The sequence below is a fragment of the Macaca mulatta genome, chromosome 4, assembly GCF_049350105.2.
Source record: "Macaca mulatta isolate MMU2019108-1 chromosome 4, T2T-MMU8v2.0, whole genome shotgun sequence".
Classification (NCBI taxonomy): Eukaryota; Metazoa; Chordata; class Mammalia; order Primates; family Cercopithecidae; genus Macaca; species Macaca mulatta.
The window spans coordinates 101,727,248-101,746,998 of NC_133409.1; the positions used below are offsets into that span (position 1 = coordinate 101,727,248).

The 19,751-nt window shown below is 40.0% G+C and overlaps 1 protein-coding gene across 3 annotated transcripts in view; it reads right to left on the bottom strand.

Moving 5' to 3' along the window:
• Positions 1–14,734: 14,734 nt before the first annotated feature.
• The window catches only part of MRAP2 (melanocortin 2 receptor accessory protein 2), a 51,050-nt gene continuing 46,033 nt past the window's right edge, over positions 14,735–19,751 (bottom strand). For all 3 annotated transcript variants that reach the window (XM_077998381.1, NM_001261086.1, XM_077998382.1), the window contains 1 exon segment: positions 14,735–16,535. In XM_077998381.1, the coding sequence (XP_077854507.1) occupies positions 16,145–16,535 (391 nt within the window). In that variant the 3' untranslated portion in view covers positions 14,735–16,144.

A 19,751-nucleotide genomic window follows, 5' to 3' on the forward strand; every position in this document is an offset into this window, starting at 1 on the left:
TTTACAGATAATTCTGTAATATGCAGCCAGAGATCGAGGATATGCATAGGCTCAACAACATGGACCTTCATTCACCAAAGCCTTCCTTTCTATGACCACTGCTGAGTGCCCAATATGCCAGCAGCAGAGACCAACACTGAGTCCTCAATATGGCACCATCCTCAGGAGTTATCAATCAGCTACCTGGTGGCAGGTTAATTACACTGGATCATTTCCATCATGGAAGGGGCAGCATTTTGTCCTTAGTAGAATAGACACTTAGTTTGGAAATGGATTTGTCTTTCCTACATATAATGCTTCTGCCAAAACCACCAACTACTGACTTGTAGAATGCCTTATCCATAGTCATGGTATTCCACACAGCACTGCTACTGACCAAGAAAATCATTTCACAAGCCAAAGAAGTATGTCAGTGGGCTAATGTTCATAGAATTCACTGGTCTTGCCATGTTCTTCAACATCCTGAAGCAACTGGCTTGATAGAATGGTGGGATGGTCATTTGAAGATACAGTTACAGTGACAGCTAAGTGACAGTATCTTGCAGGGCTGGGGCAAGGTTCTCAAGAAGGGTATAGATGTTCTGAATCAGTGATAGTTTCTCTTATTGGCAAAATTTATAGGTCTAGGAATCCAAGGGTAGAAATGGGAATGGCACCACTCCACATTACCCTTAGTGACCCACTAGCAAAATTTTTACTTTCTGTTCCTGTGACTTTATGCTCCGTTGACTTAGAGGTCTTAGTTCCAGAGGGCAGGATACTTCCACCAGGAGATACAACAATGATTTCATTGACCTGAAGGTTAAGATTGCAATTCAGCTACTTTGGGCTCCTCATGCCTCTGAGTCAACAGACCAAGAAGGAAGTTATGGTATTGCCTAGGTTGACTGATCCACACTGCCAAGGGGAAATTGGACTACTACTCCAAAATGGAGGTAGGGAACAGTACCTCTGGAATACAGAAGATCCCTTAGGATGTCTCTTAGTACTACAATGCTGATATGGTTTTGCTGTGTCCCCACCCAAATCTCATCTTGAATTCCCACATGTTATGGGAGGGACCCAGTGGGATGTAAGTGAATCATGGGGGCAAGTCTTTCCCATGCTGTTCTCATGATAGTGAATAAGTTTCATGAGATCTGATGATTTTGAAAAGAATTCCGCTGTATAAGCTCTCTCTCTCTGCGTGCTGCCATCCATGTAAGATGTGACTTGCTCCTCCTTGCCTTCTGCCATGATTGTGAGGCTTCCCCAGCCACATGGAACTGTAAGTCCAATTAAACCTTTTGTAAATTGCCCGGTCTCAGGCATGTCTTTATCAGCAGCATGAAAATAGACTAATACAGTAAATTAGTACCCGTAGAGTGGGGCACTGCCGAAAAGATACCAAAAATGTGGAAGCTACTTTAGAACTGGGTAACAAGCAGAGGTTGGAACAGTTTGGAGGACTCAGAAAGAGACAGGAAAATGTGGGAAAGCTTGGGACTTCCTAGAGACTTGTTGAATGGCTTTGACCAAAATTCTGATAATGATATGGACAATGAAATCCAGGCTGAGGTGGTCTCACATGGAGATGAACTTGTTGGGAACTGGAGCAAAGGTGACTCTTGTTACGTTTTAGCAAAAAGACTGGTGGCATTTTGCCCCTGCCCTAGAGACTGGTGGAACTTTGAACTTGAGAGAGATGATTTAGGGTATCTGATGGAAGAAATTTCTAAGCAGCAAAGCATTCAAGAGGTGACTTGGGTACTGTTAAAGTTATTCAATTTTAAAAGGGAAACAGAGCATAAAAGTTCTAAAAATGTGCAGCCTAACAATGCGATAGAAAAGAAAATCTCATTTTCTGAGGAGAAATTCAAGCCAGCTGCAGAGATTTGCATAATTAATGAGGAGCCAAATATTTATCCCCAAGATAATGGGGAAAATGTCTCCAGAGAGTGTTAGAGGTCTTCATGACAGCCCCTTCCATCCCAGGCCCAGAGGCCTAGGAGGAAAAACCAGGGTTCCCATGCTGTGTGCAGCCTAGGGATTTGGTGCCCTGCATTCCAGCCACTCCAGCCATGGCAGAAAGTGGCCGATGTACAGCTCAGGATGTGACTTCAGAGGTTGTAAGCCCCAAGCCTTGGCACAGCTACCCAAATAATGCAAATTGGGGGAAATCCTTTTCTTTCCCACCTATTCCTACTTTATAAGATTGTTGGAAGGATTAAGTTTGTTGAAGTACAGTATTAATTGGAGGGGAAATCTATAGGAGAAGGGGCATCAGGTTTCCTTAGTAGAATAAAATGAGTTGTAAATTCAAGTCAAACAAAAATGGAATAGACTATAGAGGAGCAGACCAAACAAATGGAGAGGGTAATTATACAAGTTGTGCATTCTTGGAGCACAAAAATGAAGTCAAGAACACATCAGGAGCCTGACCAACTGTATTTAGTCTCAGTAAAGCATATCCTGCACTTAAACCCCTTCTGGTCATGCTACCAATGGTTCCTATCTAACGGTATTCCTATTACAATAACAAAACCCTTATGCAGATACAGAGGACAAAGAGTAGAAATAGAGCTACACAAGGTTTATGAAACTTCTTGGAGAAAATTCTGGAATGGTTTTCTGAAAAGGATTTGTGAGGTACACACAAATGAATTCATGAAGGAAAGAATTTGAGTTATTTATAAAGGGTGAAATTGAGCCTGCTTACCGGAGAAAACTGGGTGCAATAAAGCATCTTGGTCTTTCACTGGTGAGCTCTGGGCTGTCAGGGTAAGGAATCATACCTTTGCAACCTCATGACTTCTTACCTATTTTGCTCATTATCAGGAATGAGTGAATGAAGCCATAGCAAAAAAGGACAGGTGCTCACTCCCCTTGTTTGGGATCAGAGCCTTCACAGCAGCCCCGCCTCACACACAAAGTAGGGGCTCAGGAAATCAATCACTTTTGTCGTTCCTTGATCTCCTTCCACAAATAAAGCACTCCTTCCCTTCAAATCCCCAGAGATTTTTGTAATATAATGGCACAAATACCACTACTAGTGGGATAACAAGATAACATTGGATCTACGTTTCTACCCTTCCTCTCCCCTTGCTCCTGAATGCCAACATCTGTTTCCAATCTCTTCCAGAATCTGTCCCCATTAAACTCAGCTGCCTACTCGCTATGTTTCATCATCTCTATTCAGCCAGTTTTAAACTTTGAAGCATCCTTTACTTATCTTCTCCAAGATGGAGTCATCAAACTTGTAGACACTTTCTTCAAAATAATGCACATATTTGTCTGTCTACATTTTCATAGCTACCACCATTACTGAAGCCCTGTCAGCATTTTACTTCTTGATTTTTCCATTAGGAGCTTAACTGATGCCTCTACTCCAATGCTGCCCTCACTCCAAATAGTCTACAACAGCATTGACAGGTAGTTATTCCTAAAAAATTGCTTGACACATTCCACCTGCCCACTTCACACTTTTTTTTTTTTTTAAGTTGTAAACATTAGAATCCTTGCCCTAATCACCGAGGTCCTCCTCGCTCTGATCCCAGTCTTCCTATCCACACTCCATAACAGACCTCTAATGTCTTACATAAATCCTCTCTATTAGTTTTCTATTGCTGTTGTAACAAGTTATAGCAAACCCAATGACTTAAAACAACACAAGTTTATCGTCTTACAGTTCTGTAGGTCAAATGTCCAACACAGATCTTGTTGGGCTAAAATCAAGGTATCAGCAAGACTGCTCTTTTCTGAATTCTCTAGAAAAGAATCTATTTTCTTGCCTTTTCCAGCTTGTGGAAACCACTCACATTCCTTGGCTTGTGCCTGCCTTCCTCCATCTTCATGGCCAGCAACTTTACATCTCTCTGAGCGTTCTTCCGTGGTCACATCTCCCTCCAGCTCTAACTCAGCTTCTCTGATTTTATGCCCCACTCATGTGATTAGATTGGGCCCACCTGGATAATGCAGGCTCATTTTCCAGACTCATCTCAAGGTCCTTAATCTGCAAAGGCCCTTTTGCCAAACACATAACATATTCACAAGCAGACATAGGAGGGTGAGTGGTGGGTAGCATTATTTTGTCTACAACACTCCCCTTCCTTCAAACCGCTCTATGAATTTTCTAACCATGCCACTCTACTACCACCTTTGCTATGACTTCCTTCCATTTGACCATCTCCTACCACTTTATTTTTTCACCACACCAGGTTTTTCTGATCACATCCTTCTCTCGGTGGAATATATATCCAAGATCTAATGTCTTATTATTATTCTCCTTGTATACATGCACACACACTGACATGCACACATCCCCAGTGTGTTTAGCTCTTTATTTCCCTGGGATATTCCAGAGCAATTAATTCTACGACGATGAAGATGATGATGATAATGACACAGGCCTTTGATGGACTTTAAGGGAGAATCATTGCAAAGCTTCCATAGAAATAGGCTTAAAGGCAAATGACTGCTATAGTATTTAATGGAATCAACTAATAATCATTTTTTGTTTTAATGTATCTGTATTTAAATTTTTAACATAAATTTTCTTTAACCACTAATCAAGATTCTACTTTAGGACAAAATCTGAGAGCATTTCTGTTTTCTAACAAATTGTCTACTAGCTTTTAAACACATGATGCTTTAATAAAGATTAGTGCTGTGCTGCAAATAAACAGGATTCATATAATCTCACCAGGTGTAATAAATGTGGAAAGACTAAGGAAGAAAAACACAAAGTCAAATTCATAACTGTCCTGGAGCCTTAAACTGCTCACGGAGGAAACCATTACCTAGGGTGAGTGTCACAGTGGCATAATGCCTGAGTGGGATGGGAAAATTGATTTCCCTACTCATGTAGTTATGCTGCTAATGTGTTAGATGCTAAAACAATTTCTGTATTGTATTTGTCCCTAATAAATATGAAACAATTTAGGCCCTACAGAAAGCAGACTACACGTATTCCCATGCTGCCAGATCTCTAAGCTGAATTTCTTCCCTAAGAAGGACATAATTAAACTCCATGAAAATAATCTTCCTGAGAATAATAAGATAGAGGGCCGGTGTATATTCAGTAGGTCTGAGTTTATGTACTACTGCACTGCTGGCCAAAGATATCAATATCTTTAATGATGTGACATTCCTCCAAGAGTTCAAGGATGAAGAAGGATGTGAACAATGAATAGATTAAGATGCAGCTGCATTTATTACCATCACAAGTCAATTCGAGTATGTTTGGATATTTGGAAAATAATAATCCCATTATTCTTTGAAAGTACATTAGTGTCAATAGAAATAATAAAGACTGAGAGATCTTGGAGACATCAAACAATAGAATAAACAATTGTAAATCTCTTGGATGCCTTGACAATATGCAGGAAATGAGCTACATGTCTTCCACAGGTCTCTCAACACAGGGCTCACTCCTGCAAAGTATCAAACTAGTTTTTCAAGCAGACAGAGGGAACACACCAAGATTGCTGATCTTGAAAAGTTTACTGTGTGGCAGAAAAGATCAGACATGTACATATAACCAAATGTGAATATATGAAATAAAAATGTTATGAAGTGTGAAGAGAGCACAGAGAAGGCACAAATTTCTTTCACCAGCGATCTGGGGCACATTTTTTGAAAAATACAGCTTTCAAGTTGTATCTTAAGAAATGAGTGGAATTTAGGGAGAATAGGATGTAAGAAAGGGAATATGAAAACTGATTCTGGCCAGGCGTGGTGGCTCACACCTGTAATTTCAGCACTTTAGGAGGCTGAAGCAGGTGGACTGCTTGAGCCCATGAGTTCAATACCATCCTGGACAGGATGACGAAATGCTATCTCTACAAAATACAAGAAAAAAATTAGGTAGGTGTGGTGGCATGTGCCTGCAGTCTCAGCAATCTGGGAGGCCGAGGTGGGAGGATGGCTTGAGCCTGGGGAGGTTGAGGCTGCAGTGAGCCATGATTGTGCCACTGCACTCCAGCCTGGGTGACAGAGTGAGACCCTGTCTCAGAAAACAAATAAATAAAAATAAAAATTAAAAAATGATTCTAAAATTCATATGGAAATGCAAAGGATGCCAAATAGTCAAAACAACAATAAACAGGAAGAACAACATTAGAAGACTTGGCCGGGTGTGGTGGCTCATGCCTGTAATCCCAGCACTTTGGGAAGCCAAGGCAACTGGATCACTTGGGACCAGGAGTTTGAGATCAGCCTGGCCAACATGGCAAAACCCCATCCCTACTAAAAATATAAAAATTTGGTGGGCATGGGGGCATGCACCTGTAATCTCAGCTACTCAGAAGGCTGAGGCATGAGAATCACTTGAACCCGGGAGGTGGAGGTTGCAAGGAGCCAAGATCCCACCACTGTACTCCAGCCTGGGCAACAAAGCAAGAATCTGTCTCAAACAAACAAACAAACAAACAAAAAAACAAAAAAAAAAGGAGAAGAAGAAGAAACATACACTGTCTGTATTAATCCATTTGCATTAGTACAAAGGAATACCTGAGAGTAGGTAATTTATAAAGAAAAGAGGTTTATTTGGCTCACAGTTATTCAGGCTGCACAAGTGTGGCACCAGCATCTGCTCAGCTTCTGGTGAGGCCTCAGGGAGCTTTCACTCATGGGGAAAGCACAGGGGGAGCAGGTGCATCACATGGTGAGAGAGGGAGCAAGAAGGAGAGGAAGTGTGAGGCTCCTTTAAATAACCAACTCTCGTGTGGACTCTTAGAGAACTTACTCATTACTGTGAAGACAGCCATTCATGAGGAATCTGCCCTGATGACCCAAACACCTTCCACTAGGCCCACCTCCAACATTGGAGGTTACATTTCAACATGAGATTTGGAGGGGGCAAATATCCAAACTATATTACTACCTGATTTCAAGACTTCTAAAGCTATAATAATCAAGAAGTGTGGAATGAGTGTCAAATAGGTAAATAGAATGTCCAGAATTGTAAAAAGAAAAACAAAAAAACCCAACACATATATAGACAACTGATTTTCAGTAAAGTTGCAGAGGCAATACACTGGAGAAAGGATCTTTTCACCAAACTGTGCTGGAACGTATAGATATCCATAAGCAAAAAAAAAAAAAAAAAAAAAAAAAGAAAAGAAAAAAAGAAAAAACCTCAAAATGAATCATAAACCTTAATGAAAATCTGAAACTATGAAACTTCTAGAAAAAAAAAGCATAGGGTTATACCTTTATGACCTTGGGTTTGGCAAAGATTTATTTCATATGATATGAAAAGCATGATATCTTTAAAAAAAATTATGGACTAGGTTCACCAAAATGAAGAATTTCTGTCCTTTGAAGATACTGTTAAGGATATGAAAAGACAACCCACAAACTGAGAGAAACTATTTGCAGATCCTGTATCTGATAGATAACTTACATTTCCAGAATATAAAGAACTCTCAAAACAATAATAAAACAAATTCCCTAATAAAACAATGGGACAAAGACTTGAAAAGGCACTTCACTAAAGATATACTGATGAAAAATAAGCATATGAAAAAATGCTGAATACCATTAGAGAAATGCAATTGAAAAATGAGATACTACTACAAGTGCATATTAGCATGGATAAAATTTAAAAGACTGATATTACAATATGTTGGATAGGAAGCAGAGCAACCAGAATTCATATACACTGTGAGAAAGTTAAAATTGTACAACCATTTTGGAAAACTGTTTAGCAGTTTCTTAAAAAGACAAATGCCTATCTACTATATGACCCAGACATTCCTCTTCTAGGAACTTAAACAAACAGAAGCACATGTTCATACAAAGACTTATAAGTGAATATTTACAGCAAATATTCATAGAAAATATTTATTTGCAATAGCCAAAATTATAAGTAACCCAACCATCCATCAACAAACACGTAGATAAACAAATTATGGTATGTATAGCCACACAATGAAACACTACTCAGCAATGAAAAGGAATGAACTATTGACACACACAGCAACATGGATGAATCTCAATTATGCTGAATGAAAGAAGCCAGGCAAAACAGAGTATATACTGCATGATTTCACTTATATAAATACCATGAAAATATGGACTGATATATCATAATGGATAGCAGATCTGTAGTTTCGGAGAAAGGGATGGGAGGGAGGGATTATAAAAGGGCATCATAATTTTTATGGATGATGGACATGTTTATTATCTTGATTGTGGTGATGATTTCTTGAGTGTATACTGTGTCAAAATGTATTAAATTGTGCACTTCAAATATGTAAAAATTATTTTGTCAGTTATACCTCAAAGATATTTTAAAAATGCAGTCCAGTCCTGACCCACTTCAATGCCTGATTCAAGTGAGATAATCAGCCTCTCGCCCTATCTGCTTAACAAAGGAAAGAGGAATACATCTCTCATGTAAGATAACTTCCCATGTTGTATCAATGGATTTTTCATATACAATGTCTGCCAAATAATAAAAAATATCTAGACATGCAAAATGTCAAGACCATATGATTAGTAGTACGAGAATAAGAAACACTAAACAATAGATGCAAATCCACAGATTACTTAGGCGTTAGAGTTAGTAGAGTCTTTTTATAAAAACCATAATTAATTGCAATATTTTAAGAGCATAGAGGAAATGATGGACAAAATAGATGAAAAGGCAGAGATTTTCACCTGAGAAATAGACTAAATATATTTTTAAGGAGAATCCAACAGGTATTCTAAAACTGAATAAATAACATGTTTCCAGTTCTGGAAACACAGTGAACTGAGCTAATTTGAATACCTCTTAAATAAAACTTTTAGTAATGTTGTATAAAATACAACAAAAGTAATATAGAGCTAAGCATGAAAGAGGGTGAATTTTCCAGGTGACAAAAATAAAGAGGAAACTTAAAGTCACGATCGTAAGCTTGTGAGCTGACAACGCAGTGCCCTAAGGGGAGTAGGCTCAGATCTATGCAGGAAAAGGGCTCATCCCAGATGTAACGACTCTTGGCTTACTAAGACCACCTGCCCTACCCCGCCACACACACACATAAAAGTTATTGGAAGGGCTGCTTCTGTGATGGGCAGGGGAGGGGAACATAGATCACGCAGAGCTTTCAGGTCATCATAAGGACTGTGGCTTCTTCACTGCATGAAATAGGAAGCCATCGAAGGATTTTGAACAGAGAAGTAACGTGACATGATATTTAAAGGATCACTTAGACCTCTCTGTTGAGAGTCCTCATAGTAGGCTTACAAAAATTAACTCAGGACAGGGGCAGCTTAGTGCCTAATAAATGTCACCTGTTATTGTTTGTAATGCATGCTGCTAGTGCCCACACAGGGTCCTTTACTAGCCAGTGCCTGTTCTCAGCTGCTAGAGATGTTAACCAGCACCCTCTTCTCTCAAAAATTACCCTTGATCAAAGCAGAAGCCATCTTACCCTGACTAGCTTGGGGCAACAAAAGATCATGCCCCTGCCTCACGGTGGGACTGATTCTGTAGTACCATTTGTGCCCCAGAACTTCCTGTGAGATCAGAATGTGGCCAGTCTGCAGCTGAGATGACATCCTTGGTGGCTTTTCCCCTGCTCTAACTGCTTCAATCATTCCCCTTCTTATAGCTCACCTACAATAAATCTTTTCGGGCTTTTATGGAACACAGCCTATGACACTGTTGTTATCATAATTACCTCTGAATTGATTATTTCTTTAATGCAAGTTGTTCGCATACATTTCACTTGAAGCCAAAGGCTGGTGCTTTCAAACTCACACTGGCAGCTCATAGGGTCCGTGGGTACTATACGGGGCGACTCGTGTGTACAAACTCTCCTACACTTACACTTGACACTATTCTGCTCTCTAATGAGGCGTTTTTGGAATGAAGTCTAACACCATTTGTGTTAAATTTTTAACATTTGTTTTTATTAATTTTATCATAAATGTATACCCCAGGTTATCTGGGTCAGTTCAGATTCTCATTATTCATTTTAAAAGCCATCCATAACCACATGGTCCCTCACATCCCAATTCTACCCCTGAAGTAACACTGCAAACTAGGTTCAAATTTCCTATACATACAACAGCTGTATCCTAGATGAGGGATGGAGAAAAAAAGAGTTCTTCTGTTTATATACAGGAGAAAGAGGCAAAACATGAGGAAGAAAAAACTTTGCTCCACAGAGAACGGATGGAAAGGATCCTAGAAATGTATATACATCTCTCTCCAGTATCTCTGGATTTTATGAAGTATTTTTCCTTAAAATGTACACACATTCTTCCGAAGGCAAGCGTATTTCTCTGGAGACCTCTCACTAGCTATACAGTAAATGAACTTCCCAAGGGTTGTTCTTAGCTGAGGATCCCAAGTTTTCTGCAAAATTTATTCAAAAACTCCAACTCCATAGAAAAACAAGAATATTTTCTCTGTGCCACTCACACACATCTGTCTCAAGAATCAGCACAAGCTAACAACTCACCACCTCTGATCATAGGCTGCCTGAAGTCGCCTCTCTCAATATGTCTAAAAGCCTGGCCTAGACATAAAGACTTTCTATTTCTACTATACGTCATTTCTGGGTGACAGGATGGATTATTGTTCTACCAATAATAGACAATTTTTCAGTAGGCAATAAATAGCTCACATATACTATATATATTTTGGCAAAGTCTTGGCAGTTTTCAGAAGGGAAAAATATTCATTGAATTTAACCTGAGGTGGTTGTACATCTCTAAAAGAGAAATTCAGGCATTTAAAAAGTCACCTTCATTCTTTTCACAATTTCTTTAAAGTTGTTTCTTTCTCAAAAATCCCCAGTGACTTATACCATATACTCTTTGATCATTTTTGGTTTGGGACACAGTTTCCAAAGGCCTGTCAGGTTTCTGCATGTATAGTGAGCAGGGGCACTGACACCTTTGTCTCAGCTGTCTATTCAACAATGTTTGCAAAGTGAACTTGATTTTAGCCCACTGAAACTGATTTTAGACTTCTCTACTCTATAACTGTAAGAGAATAAATTTGTGTTGCTCTAAGTCACTAAATTTGTGGTAATTCTTTACAACAGCAATAGGAAACAAACTCAGGAACCAATATGAGTATGAAGCATATGTGGTCTGCTGTGCTGTAAGTGGAAGATGGAGATAGTGTCTCCCTCTGGAGCACAGAGCAGGTTTATTGACTAGCCAGCATAATGAAGATAGTATCTCCTTCTGAGGTAAAGGCCAGGCAGGTTTGCTTGCAACCCATTGTCAAAACACAGGGTTCCCCTAAGCTCAGGGTTCCATAGCTGTGACGCCAACCCACTGTGTGCACAGCATCTCCCTGAGTCCTTGCATCTCCACACTGTGAGACCTAAAGACAAGAGGAACTGTATTAATTTCTGTTGCTGTTGTCAAAAAACAAAACACAACTAAAAATGTGGAGTTGGCAATGGGCAGTGGCTGGTAGAATATTGAAGAACATGATATAAACTGACTAGATTGCCTTGAGTAGACTGTTAGTAGAAATATGGATGTGAACAACTGTAAGTGGGGACTCAGAGGGAAGTGCTGAGCATGATAGAAAAAAAACTATCTGGCCGGGCATAGTGTCTCACACCTGTAATCCCAGCACTTTGGGAGGCCGAGGCAGGCGGATCACAAGGTCAAGAGATCGAGACCATCCTGGCCAACAGATGAAACCCCATCTCTACTAAAAATACAAAAATTATCCGGGCGTGGTGGTGCACACCTGTAGTCCCAGCTACTCAGGAGGCTGGGGCAGGAGAATCGTTTGAACCCGGGAGGCGGAGGTTGCAGTGAGCCGAGATCATGCCACTGCACTCTAGCCTGGCAACAGAGAGAGACTCCATCTCAAAAACAAAAAAACAACAACAAAAAACTTATGAACTACCTAAATCATCATGAACAGACTATTGGTGGAACTATGGACATTAAAGGTACTGCAGATGAAAGTTAAAATGGAAATGAGGAACATGTTATTGGAAAGTGGAGAAAAGGAGATCCTTGTTACATAGCAGCAGAAAGCTTAGGTGAATTGTGCCCTGCAATTATGTAGAAAGCAAAATCTGTAAATAATAAAGTTGAATATTTAGCTGAGAGGATTTCCAAGCAAAATGTTGAAGATGAGGCCTGGTTTCTTCTTGCTGCTGATAGTAAAATGCAAGAGGAAAGATAAATTGAGGGAAGAACTTTAAGTGAAGGGGAATCAGGATTGATGATTTGGGAAATTCTCAGCCAATTACATTGCAAAAACACTAAAATTAGAAGATTCACCAGCAGGAAAGCATGCTCTGGAGAGAAAGCCAAGAACATGACTAGGCAACCTTTGCTATTGTCTCAAAAGAAACAAAAAGAGTATTAAATCACACAGAGGGGCTCTCTTTGAAAAAATTAGTAGTATGACTCATGGATCATGTTATCCATTTAAGTACAAGCTAGGAATAGAGATAGGGTTATTCAGGAGTGATCCACACAGGAACCTCTTGCCTAATGTAGTAAGTTTCTGTGATATATCCAGGAGACACCCTAGTTCTTGAAAATGTTATACCAGCAGAAACACTGCCAACTTTGAGACAGGCAGGCTGGTTGGTTTCCTGTTTTGGAGTGGTTTAGAGAAAAAAAACAAAAGCTCCTTACTCAAGTTGTAGCTTACCTAACTTCCAGCCAATCAGCAATAAAAGATCCAAGAAGTTGTTAACCACAAGTTCCTGCTTTAGGGGATTAGGGGCTTCCCTGAGGCCCCATATGCATACTTAGATTTAAACTTCAACTCATAGTTACCCCTTCCTCTGGACTGATGATTCATTTTTCCTTCCATTCTCTCCTTTTATAGGGTTGAACTGCACGTGTCCACTTGTATGCAGATGTTTTTCACCAAATGGGGATTGAAAATCCAGTATTCTTGGGATGTAAAACCCACATATATGGAAGGCTAACTTTTCATATACACAGATTCTGCAGGACCTACTGCGGGACTTAAGTATGCTAGGATTTTGGTGTACACAGGGGGCCTGGATCCAGTCCCTTGCATATACTGAAAGACAACTATATTTGTAACTAGTATCTTATGTTGGTCACATCATTGTATTTTGGGAGAAAATAACTTATTTTCTAGTTTTATGGGTCCACAGATGGAGAGTTTTTCCCCAGCATGAATCATACCCAGGATGTCACTAACACCAAACTCAGATGGTTAAGATAAGATTTGGGACTTTTAAGCTGATAAGATTTAGGTAATATATCTGACTTTGAATTGATTCTATAGTGAATTGAGACTGTGGAGTATATTGGGATGGGGTGTATGTATTGTGCATATAGAATGGATATAAACCTTTGGGGACAAAGGGAAGACTAGTAGGGTAATGGCGCCCGAAACATGTCTACATCCTAATCCCTGAAACCTGTCAATATGTTGCCTTATGTGGCAAAAGGGACTTTACAGATGTGATTAAGTGAAGGATCTCAAGATGAGAATATATCTTAGGTAACCCAGTGTCATCACAAAGGTCCTTATAAGACAGAAGCAGGATGGTTAAAGACAGAGATGTAAAGTGGAAGAAGAGGAGCCAGAGAGTGGGAGCAACCGCTGGAAGACAGAAAAGGCAAGAAAACTGATTAATCCTGAGAGCCTCCAGATGGAATGCTGCTGTGCTGACAACTTGATTTTAGCCCACTGAAACTGATTTTAGACTTCTCTACTCTACAACTGTAAGAGAATAAATTTGTGTTGCTCTAAGTCACTAAATTTGTGGTAATTCTTTACAACAGCAATAGGAAACAAACTCAGGAACCAAGATGAGTATGAAGCATATGTGGTCTGCTGTGCTGTAATGAAGTTTTTGTCTCTGACCCAAGACTCTTGTGTCTTCTGGCAGCATCCACGAGACTATGGCAAGCTAACTTGCAGGAGGGGCAAAATCTTAGACTATTCACAGTTCTTAATATTTTGTTCATAAAAATGATAATATAGTCATGGGTATTTGTCTAACTTTTAAATATCTTTCGATCTTCTGATCAATAAATCTACTTCTAAATAAGATACCACTAAGTAGCTGTGAACTTTAATAATAGCCTATGATTTATATCTCATTAAATAAATTACGAATATTCATACTCAGAAGTTAAACTCTGGCCAGGCGCGGTGGCTCACACCTGTAATCCCAGCACTTTGGGAGGCAAGGCAGGTAGACCACTTGAGGTCAGGATTTCGAGACCAGCATGGCCAACATATAGTGAAACCTCATCTCTACTAAAAAATACAAAAATTAGCTAGGTGCGGTGGCACGTGCCTGTAGTCCCAGCTACTTGGGAAGCTGAGGCAGGAGAATCACTTGAACCCAGGAGGTGGAGGTTGCAGTGAGCCATCCAGCCTGAGTGACAGAGCAAGACTCCATCTCTCAAAAAAAAAAAAAAAAAAAAGTTAACAAACTCAGCATTCTTTAATACTCTTGCTCTCTTGCATAAAAAATTCATGAAATAGCATCTATTTGTAAAAATGTTAGTCACTTTAATTATAAAAAAAAAATTCCATGCTTTGTTTTACTGTTTAATGTTATAGTCTTAAAGAATGATATTTTCTTTAAAATACGTCATAGAAAAAGGATTTGTTTTAGCGAAATAATCCCTAAATGAAATCTCATGCATGACTCAGATCACCAGAATCCCAGAGATTAAGGAAGAGTCAGCACTGCCTACTCCAAGAGACATTATAAACATGGTACAACTTTTTGGGAAATAAAAAATTGGATGTGTGAAAATAAAGAACCAGAGAAAATTTCTGTGCAGTCAAATGCATTTATTTTATAGCTTAAGCAAGACAGGTGGTGAACAAATTCATAATGAAAATGCCACCCAGAGATTAACAGCTTGCCATGCATGCAACTGTGTGCACAAAACCAAGTTGTTTTAACACCAGTCTGCAGCTTTGATTCCTCCATAAATTAAATCTGTGTTGCTCACATGTTTACGTAACTCAGGCCACCCTGAATATCTGCTAGTGGGGAATTTACAACCCACTGACCATCTCAACTCAAATACAGATGACTATCACCCATACATCTGCCAAGGTAATAGCATGGCAAATAGTATTTTTCTTGTTCTGTAGTCAATGGCACAGATACACCAACACAGAGATACCCAGAAGGCACCTCCCCTCACTCAGCTGACAACCTTCCTAACTTTTCTTGGGGACAAGAGTACCATGCATGACCTATGAATTGGTACTTATTCTGAGGCACGGGATGGCTGTCCCCAGGTTAGAGCATGAGTGGTTGGAAGTTCTCAGAAGAGCTGTTTCAGCACAACCCACCAGAAACACTGGCCACCGTGACTGTGCAAGATGAGTCTCCTGACATTCTGGTAGATACTCAGACCCCCTGACTAAAGCTTGGTTCAATTAAGGGTTGAGTGGAAGGTACAGAGATTTGGGAGAGCCTACGAGAGGTATGAGGCAGTACCCTAGTTTATACTGTTTTGTGTATAGCTTAGCCTCATCTGAAGGCAAAGTCATAAATTCACAAAATATTAGAGGTGGGATGGATCACTCCAGACACGTCAACCTACAGTTAAAAATGGGGCAGCCCAGAGAGGTAAACCAACTTGCTAAAGGTAGAGCATGGTAGTGGCAGGGCCAGATTAGAACGTGGTAGGCTAATCCTCACCCAAGAATGCTGACAATAACTATTTGGCCAAATTTTTGAACAAGGAAGATGAGCTAGTATAAATCAGAGGTGTCCAGTCTTTTGGCTTCCCTGGGCCACATTGGAAGAAAAGTTGTCTTGGACCACACATAAAATACACTAACACTAACGATAGCTGATGAGCTTTAAAAAAATAGGAAAAAAAAAAATTTAAATCTCATAATGTTTTAAGAAAGTTTAAAATTTGTGTTGAGCCACATTCAAAGCTGTCCTGGGACACATGCCATGGGTTGGACAAGCTTGTTGTAAATACTTTAATACCACCAAAGCTCCAAATGTATTAAAAAGCAAAAACAAAGCAAAACAAAAAACCATTCAGCTTAATCAGCTCAGCTCTCTTCTAAAGGGGTCTCTTCTCTGTCTCTCTGTCTCTATCTCTGTGCCTCTCTCTCCCCCAAACACACACAATTTTGGTGGGTGTAGATTTCTTGCCATATAAAGATAGAATCCACATCTTCAGGAAGACCCTTTACAGAGCATGTTTCTCAATCTAGGTCTTTATGTGAGGTCTGGGAAAGTGGCTTAGTTTCCAGAACAATAGGTGGTTCAGAAATCAGAAGATCATCCTCCCCAAAGGAGTTCTGGTCTGTGTTCACAAAGTTGGGGATGTCAAACTTCATGAGCCTGTTCAGCTCCTCCTCTGGCTGCCCATTGCTTCTGATGGCTTCCTGGAGTTGAACATCACTGTCAAGGGCTGTGGTCTGGTGACAAGTTTTGGCTCTGTCCAAGCGTTCCACCTCATTGATGTAGCAGTGAAAGAGAGACCTGGACTCCTCGTTGCCTTGGCGAGAAAATACCTTATCTGGCTCCAGAGGTCTTCCAAAGTCTGACACAAAGCTGTTCATTCTGAATCTCTTCTCTGAGGACTCTGCATTGCTATTTTAAAAAAAGAAAACAAAAGATTGCTTACACTCCAGCCCATTCACCTGCAGAATCATGGTTTTCTGCATGTAGGGCAGGCCAGCACATTTCCACTAAGCACCTATTGATTGTAAGCCCCTTGCATGGCATGCAGACAAACATAAGAAATAAGAGAAATCCCTTCTGAACATGTACAAATAAACCCAAGGAAAAGGGTTCAAGATGAGGGCCCCCAGATCATCCTGAAAACAGACACCTTGCTGAGGAATTCCCCAGTATTCTGCAGACACACTAGTATTTTTCAGTGGAATTCTTGGACCATTCGCATCACACTTACTTGAAGTGCTTCTTAAAATGCAGATTCCTTGGTCACAGACCCTCAGAATCTGTGAATGTAGGTTCAGTAATATGCATTTTCATATATTCTCTAAGGATCATTACTCATACCGAAGTTTAGAACCACTGGCCTAAAAATAATAATACTATCTCATAGGGGTACATTAAATATTTGTCAAAATGCTATAATAACAATTTTTCTCACTTTATTCTCTGAAGTAACCAAAACAGTCACTTAGGGCAAGAATTATGATATGCATTTTACAAACGTATGAACTAAGGTAAGGAACAGTCAAATTGCCCACTTAGTCACACAATCAGTTTGTGATATGAGTGGGAATAAATCTAAGATTCCTAATTCCTTGTTTCCTTTAATGTGGAACAAATAAGCAGTTCAAGGGGAATAAATGAGTCAATGAGTGAATAAAACAATTCTCAATTAGTCCCACAAGTGCATGAAAGAGCCCAGATAAGCTGAGAACCTGATACTCCATCTACTTTCATCACCATCCTTTCCAGGCAATTCTTAAATAAGAATTGCCCGTGCACAGGTAGTGACTCCTTAAGGGCACAAATCATTACTGAACGTGTTTTCAAGTCCAGAACAGAACCTGCCAAAAACCAGGCTCTGGAGTTTGTGCTCAACAGATTTGTAATCCTCTCAGTGTTTCCAGTTCTTAAATCTCTTCCTTCCCATCCTATCACTCAGGGAAAAAGCACTTATGACCAAATTCTATAAGAATCTGGGCAGAGGAGAAAAAAAAAAAAAAAAAACACAAGTCTGGAAAACCTGCTCATATATCACTAAATTCCAAATTATCAAAATCACCTGGATTTCAGAGGTCAGCAACCCTAGAAGGTTTGTAATCCAGCTAGCTGAAGGAATTTTAATATCAGATCTATCTCCTAGCATGGTTACCTGGGTGACATCAGGCAAGAAATCCTCTCAGAAACCTGCATTTTTCCTTTTAGTAATAAGCCTGGTTAACAATTTTCATTGCCCACTACACAAACATGTTGTGAAGGTCAAGGCTTTATGCAAGAATCCAATATTCTACTATGTCAGGTATTCAGAATTCAGAGAAAATCATTTTAGAGAGACTGAAGATTTATGCTTTAGTGCAAATTTACATGGTCTTCTTTGTCTTTCTGTAAATGAGTTTCCCTCAATTGTCATTTCACTCAGGTATAAAAGATATTTGAGAAAAGGGATGAGTGTGCCAGCAACCTGCAACCTGATAAACTAAAATGTCACCTAGGAAAAAGACTGGCTTAAAGCTGTGAAAGGAAAGTATCTTGGACCCCCCCAAATCACTAAGCTAAAGGGAAAAGTCAAGCTGGGAGCTGCTTAGGGCAAACCTGCCTCCTATTCTATTCAGTCACCCTTCTGCTGACTGAGATAAATGTATATCTGATTGCCTCCTTTGGAGAGGCCAATGAGAAGCTCAAAAGAATGCAACCATTTGTCTCTTATCTCTACTTACGACCTGGAAGCCCCCTCCCTGCTTCAAGTTGTCCCGCATTTCCAGACTGAACCTGTTGCAGGAAGTCAGGGACCCCAAATGGAGGGACCGGCTGAAGCCATGGCAGAAGAACATAAATTGTGAAGATTTCATGAGCATTTATTAGTTCCCCAAATTAATACTTTTATACTTTTATAATTTCTTACACCTGTCTTTACTGTAATCTCTGAACATAAATTGTGAAGATTTCATGGACATTTATCACTGCCCTAATCAATACTCTTATAATTTCCTGTGCCAGTCTTTAATCTTGTTATGTTACATTAATCCTGTCATCTTCATAAGCTGAGGATGTATGTCGTCTCAGGACCCTGTGATGATTGCATTATCTGCACAAATTGTCTGTAAAGCATGTGTGTTTGAACAATATGAAATCTGGCCACCCTGAAAAAGAACAGGATAACAGCGATGTTCAGGGAACAAGGGAGATAACCATAAGGTCTGACTGCCTGAGGGGCTGGGCAGAATAGAGTCATATTTCTCTTCTTGCAGAGAGCGAATAGGAGAAATATCGCTGAATTCTTTTCTCAGCAAGGAATAGCCCTGGGAAAAGGATGCATTCCCAGGGGGTGGTCTCTAAAATGGCCGCTCTGGAAGTGTCTGTCTTATGCAGTTGAAGATAAGGGATGAAATACGCCCTAGTCTCCTGCAGAGCTCTCAGGCTTGCTAGGATTAGGACATTCCAGCCTAGCAAATTCTAGTCAGACTGGTTCTTTGCTCTTGAACCCTGTTTCCTGTTAAGATACTTATCAATGACAATGTGTGCCCAGCGGGATGGAACCTCATCAGTAATTCTAATTTCACCCTGGCCTTGTGATCTTGCTCTGTCATTTGCCTTGTGATATTTTATTGCTCCTTGAAGCTTGTGATCTTTGTGATTTACTCCCTGCTTGTACCCCCCTCCCCTTTTGAAATCCCTAATAAAAACTTGCTGGTTCTGAGGTTCAGTGGGCATCACAGAACCTGCTGACATGTGATGACACTCCCTGTTTGTACCCCCCTCCCCTTTTGAAATCCCAATAAAAACTTGCTGGTTCTGAGGTTCAGTGGGCATCACAGAACCTGACATGTGATGACACTCCCGGAGGCCCAGCTGTAAAATTTCTCTCTTTTGTACTCTTTCTCTTTATTTCTCAGACTGGCCAACACTTAGGGAAAATAGAAAAGAACCTATGTTGAAATAGTGGGGGCTGGTTCCCCCAACATGAACCAATGTCTCCCTAAAATGGATAAAACCACACTGCTCTAACCAACTTGGGTGCATGTCTTCAGGACCTCCTGAGGCTGAATCACGGGTGCGTGTCCTCAGCCTTGGCAAAATAAACTTTCTAAATTAACTGAGACCTGTCTCAGATTTTGGGGGTTCACAAAG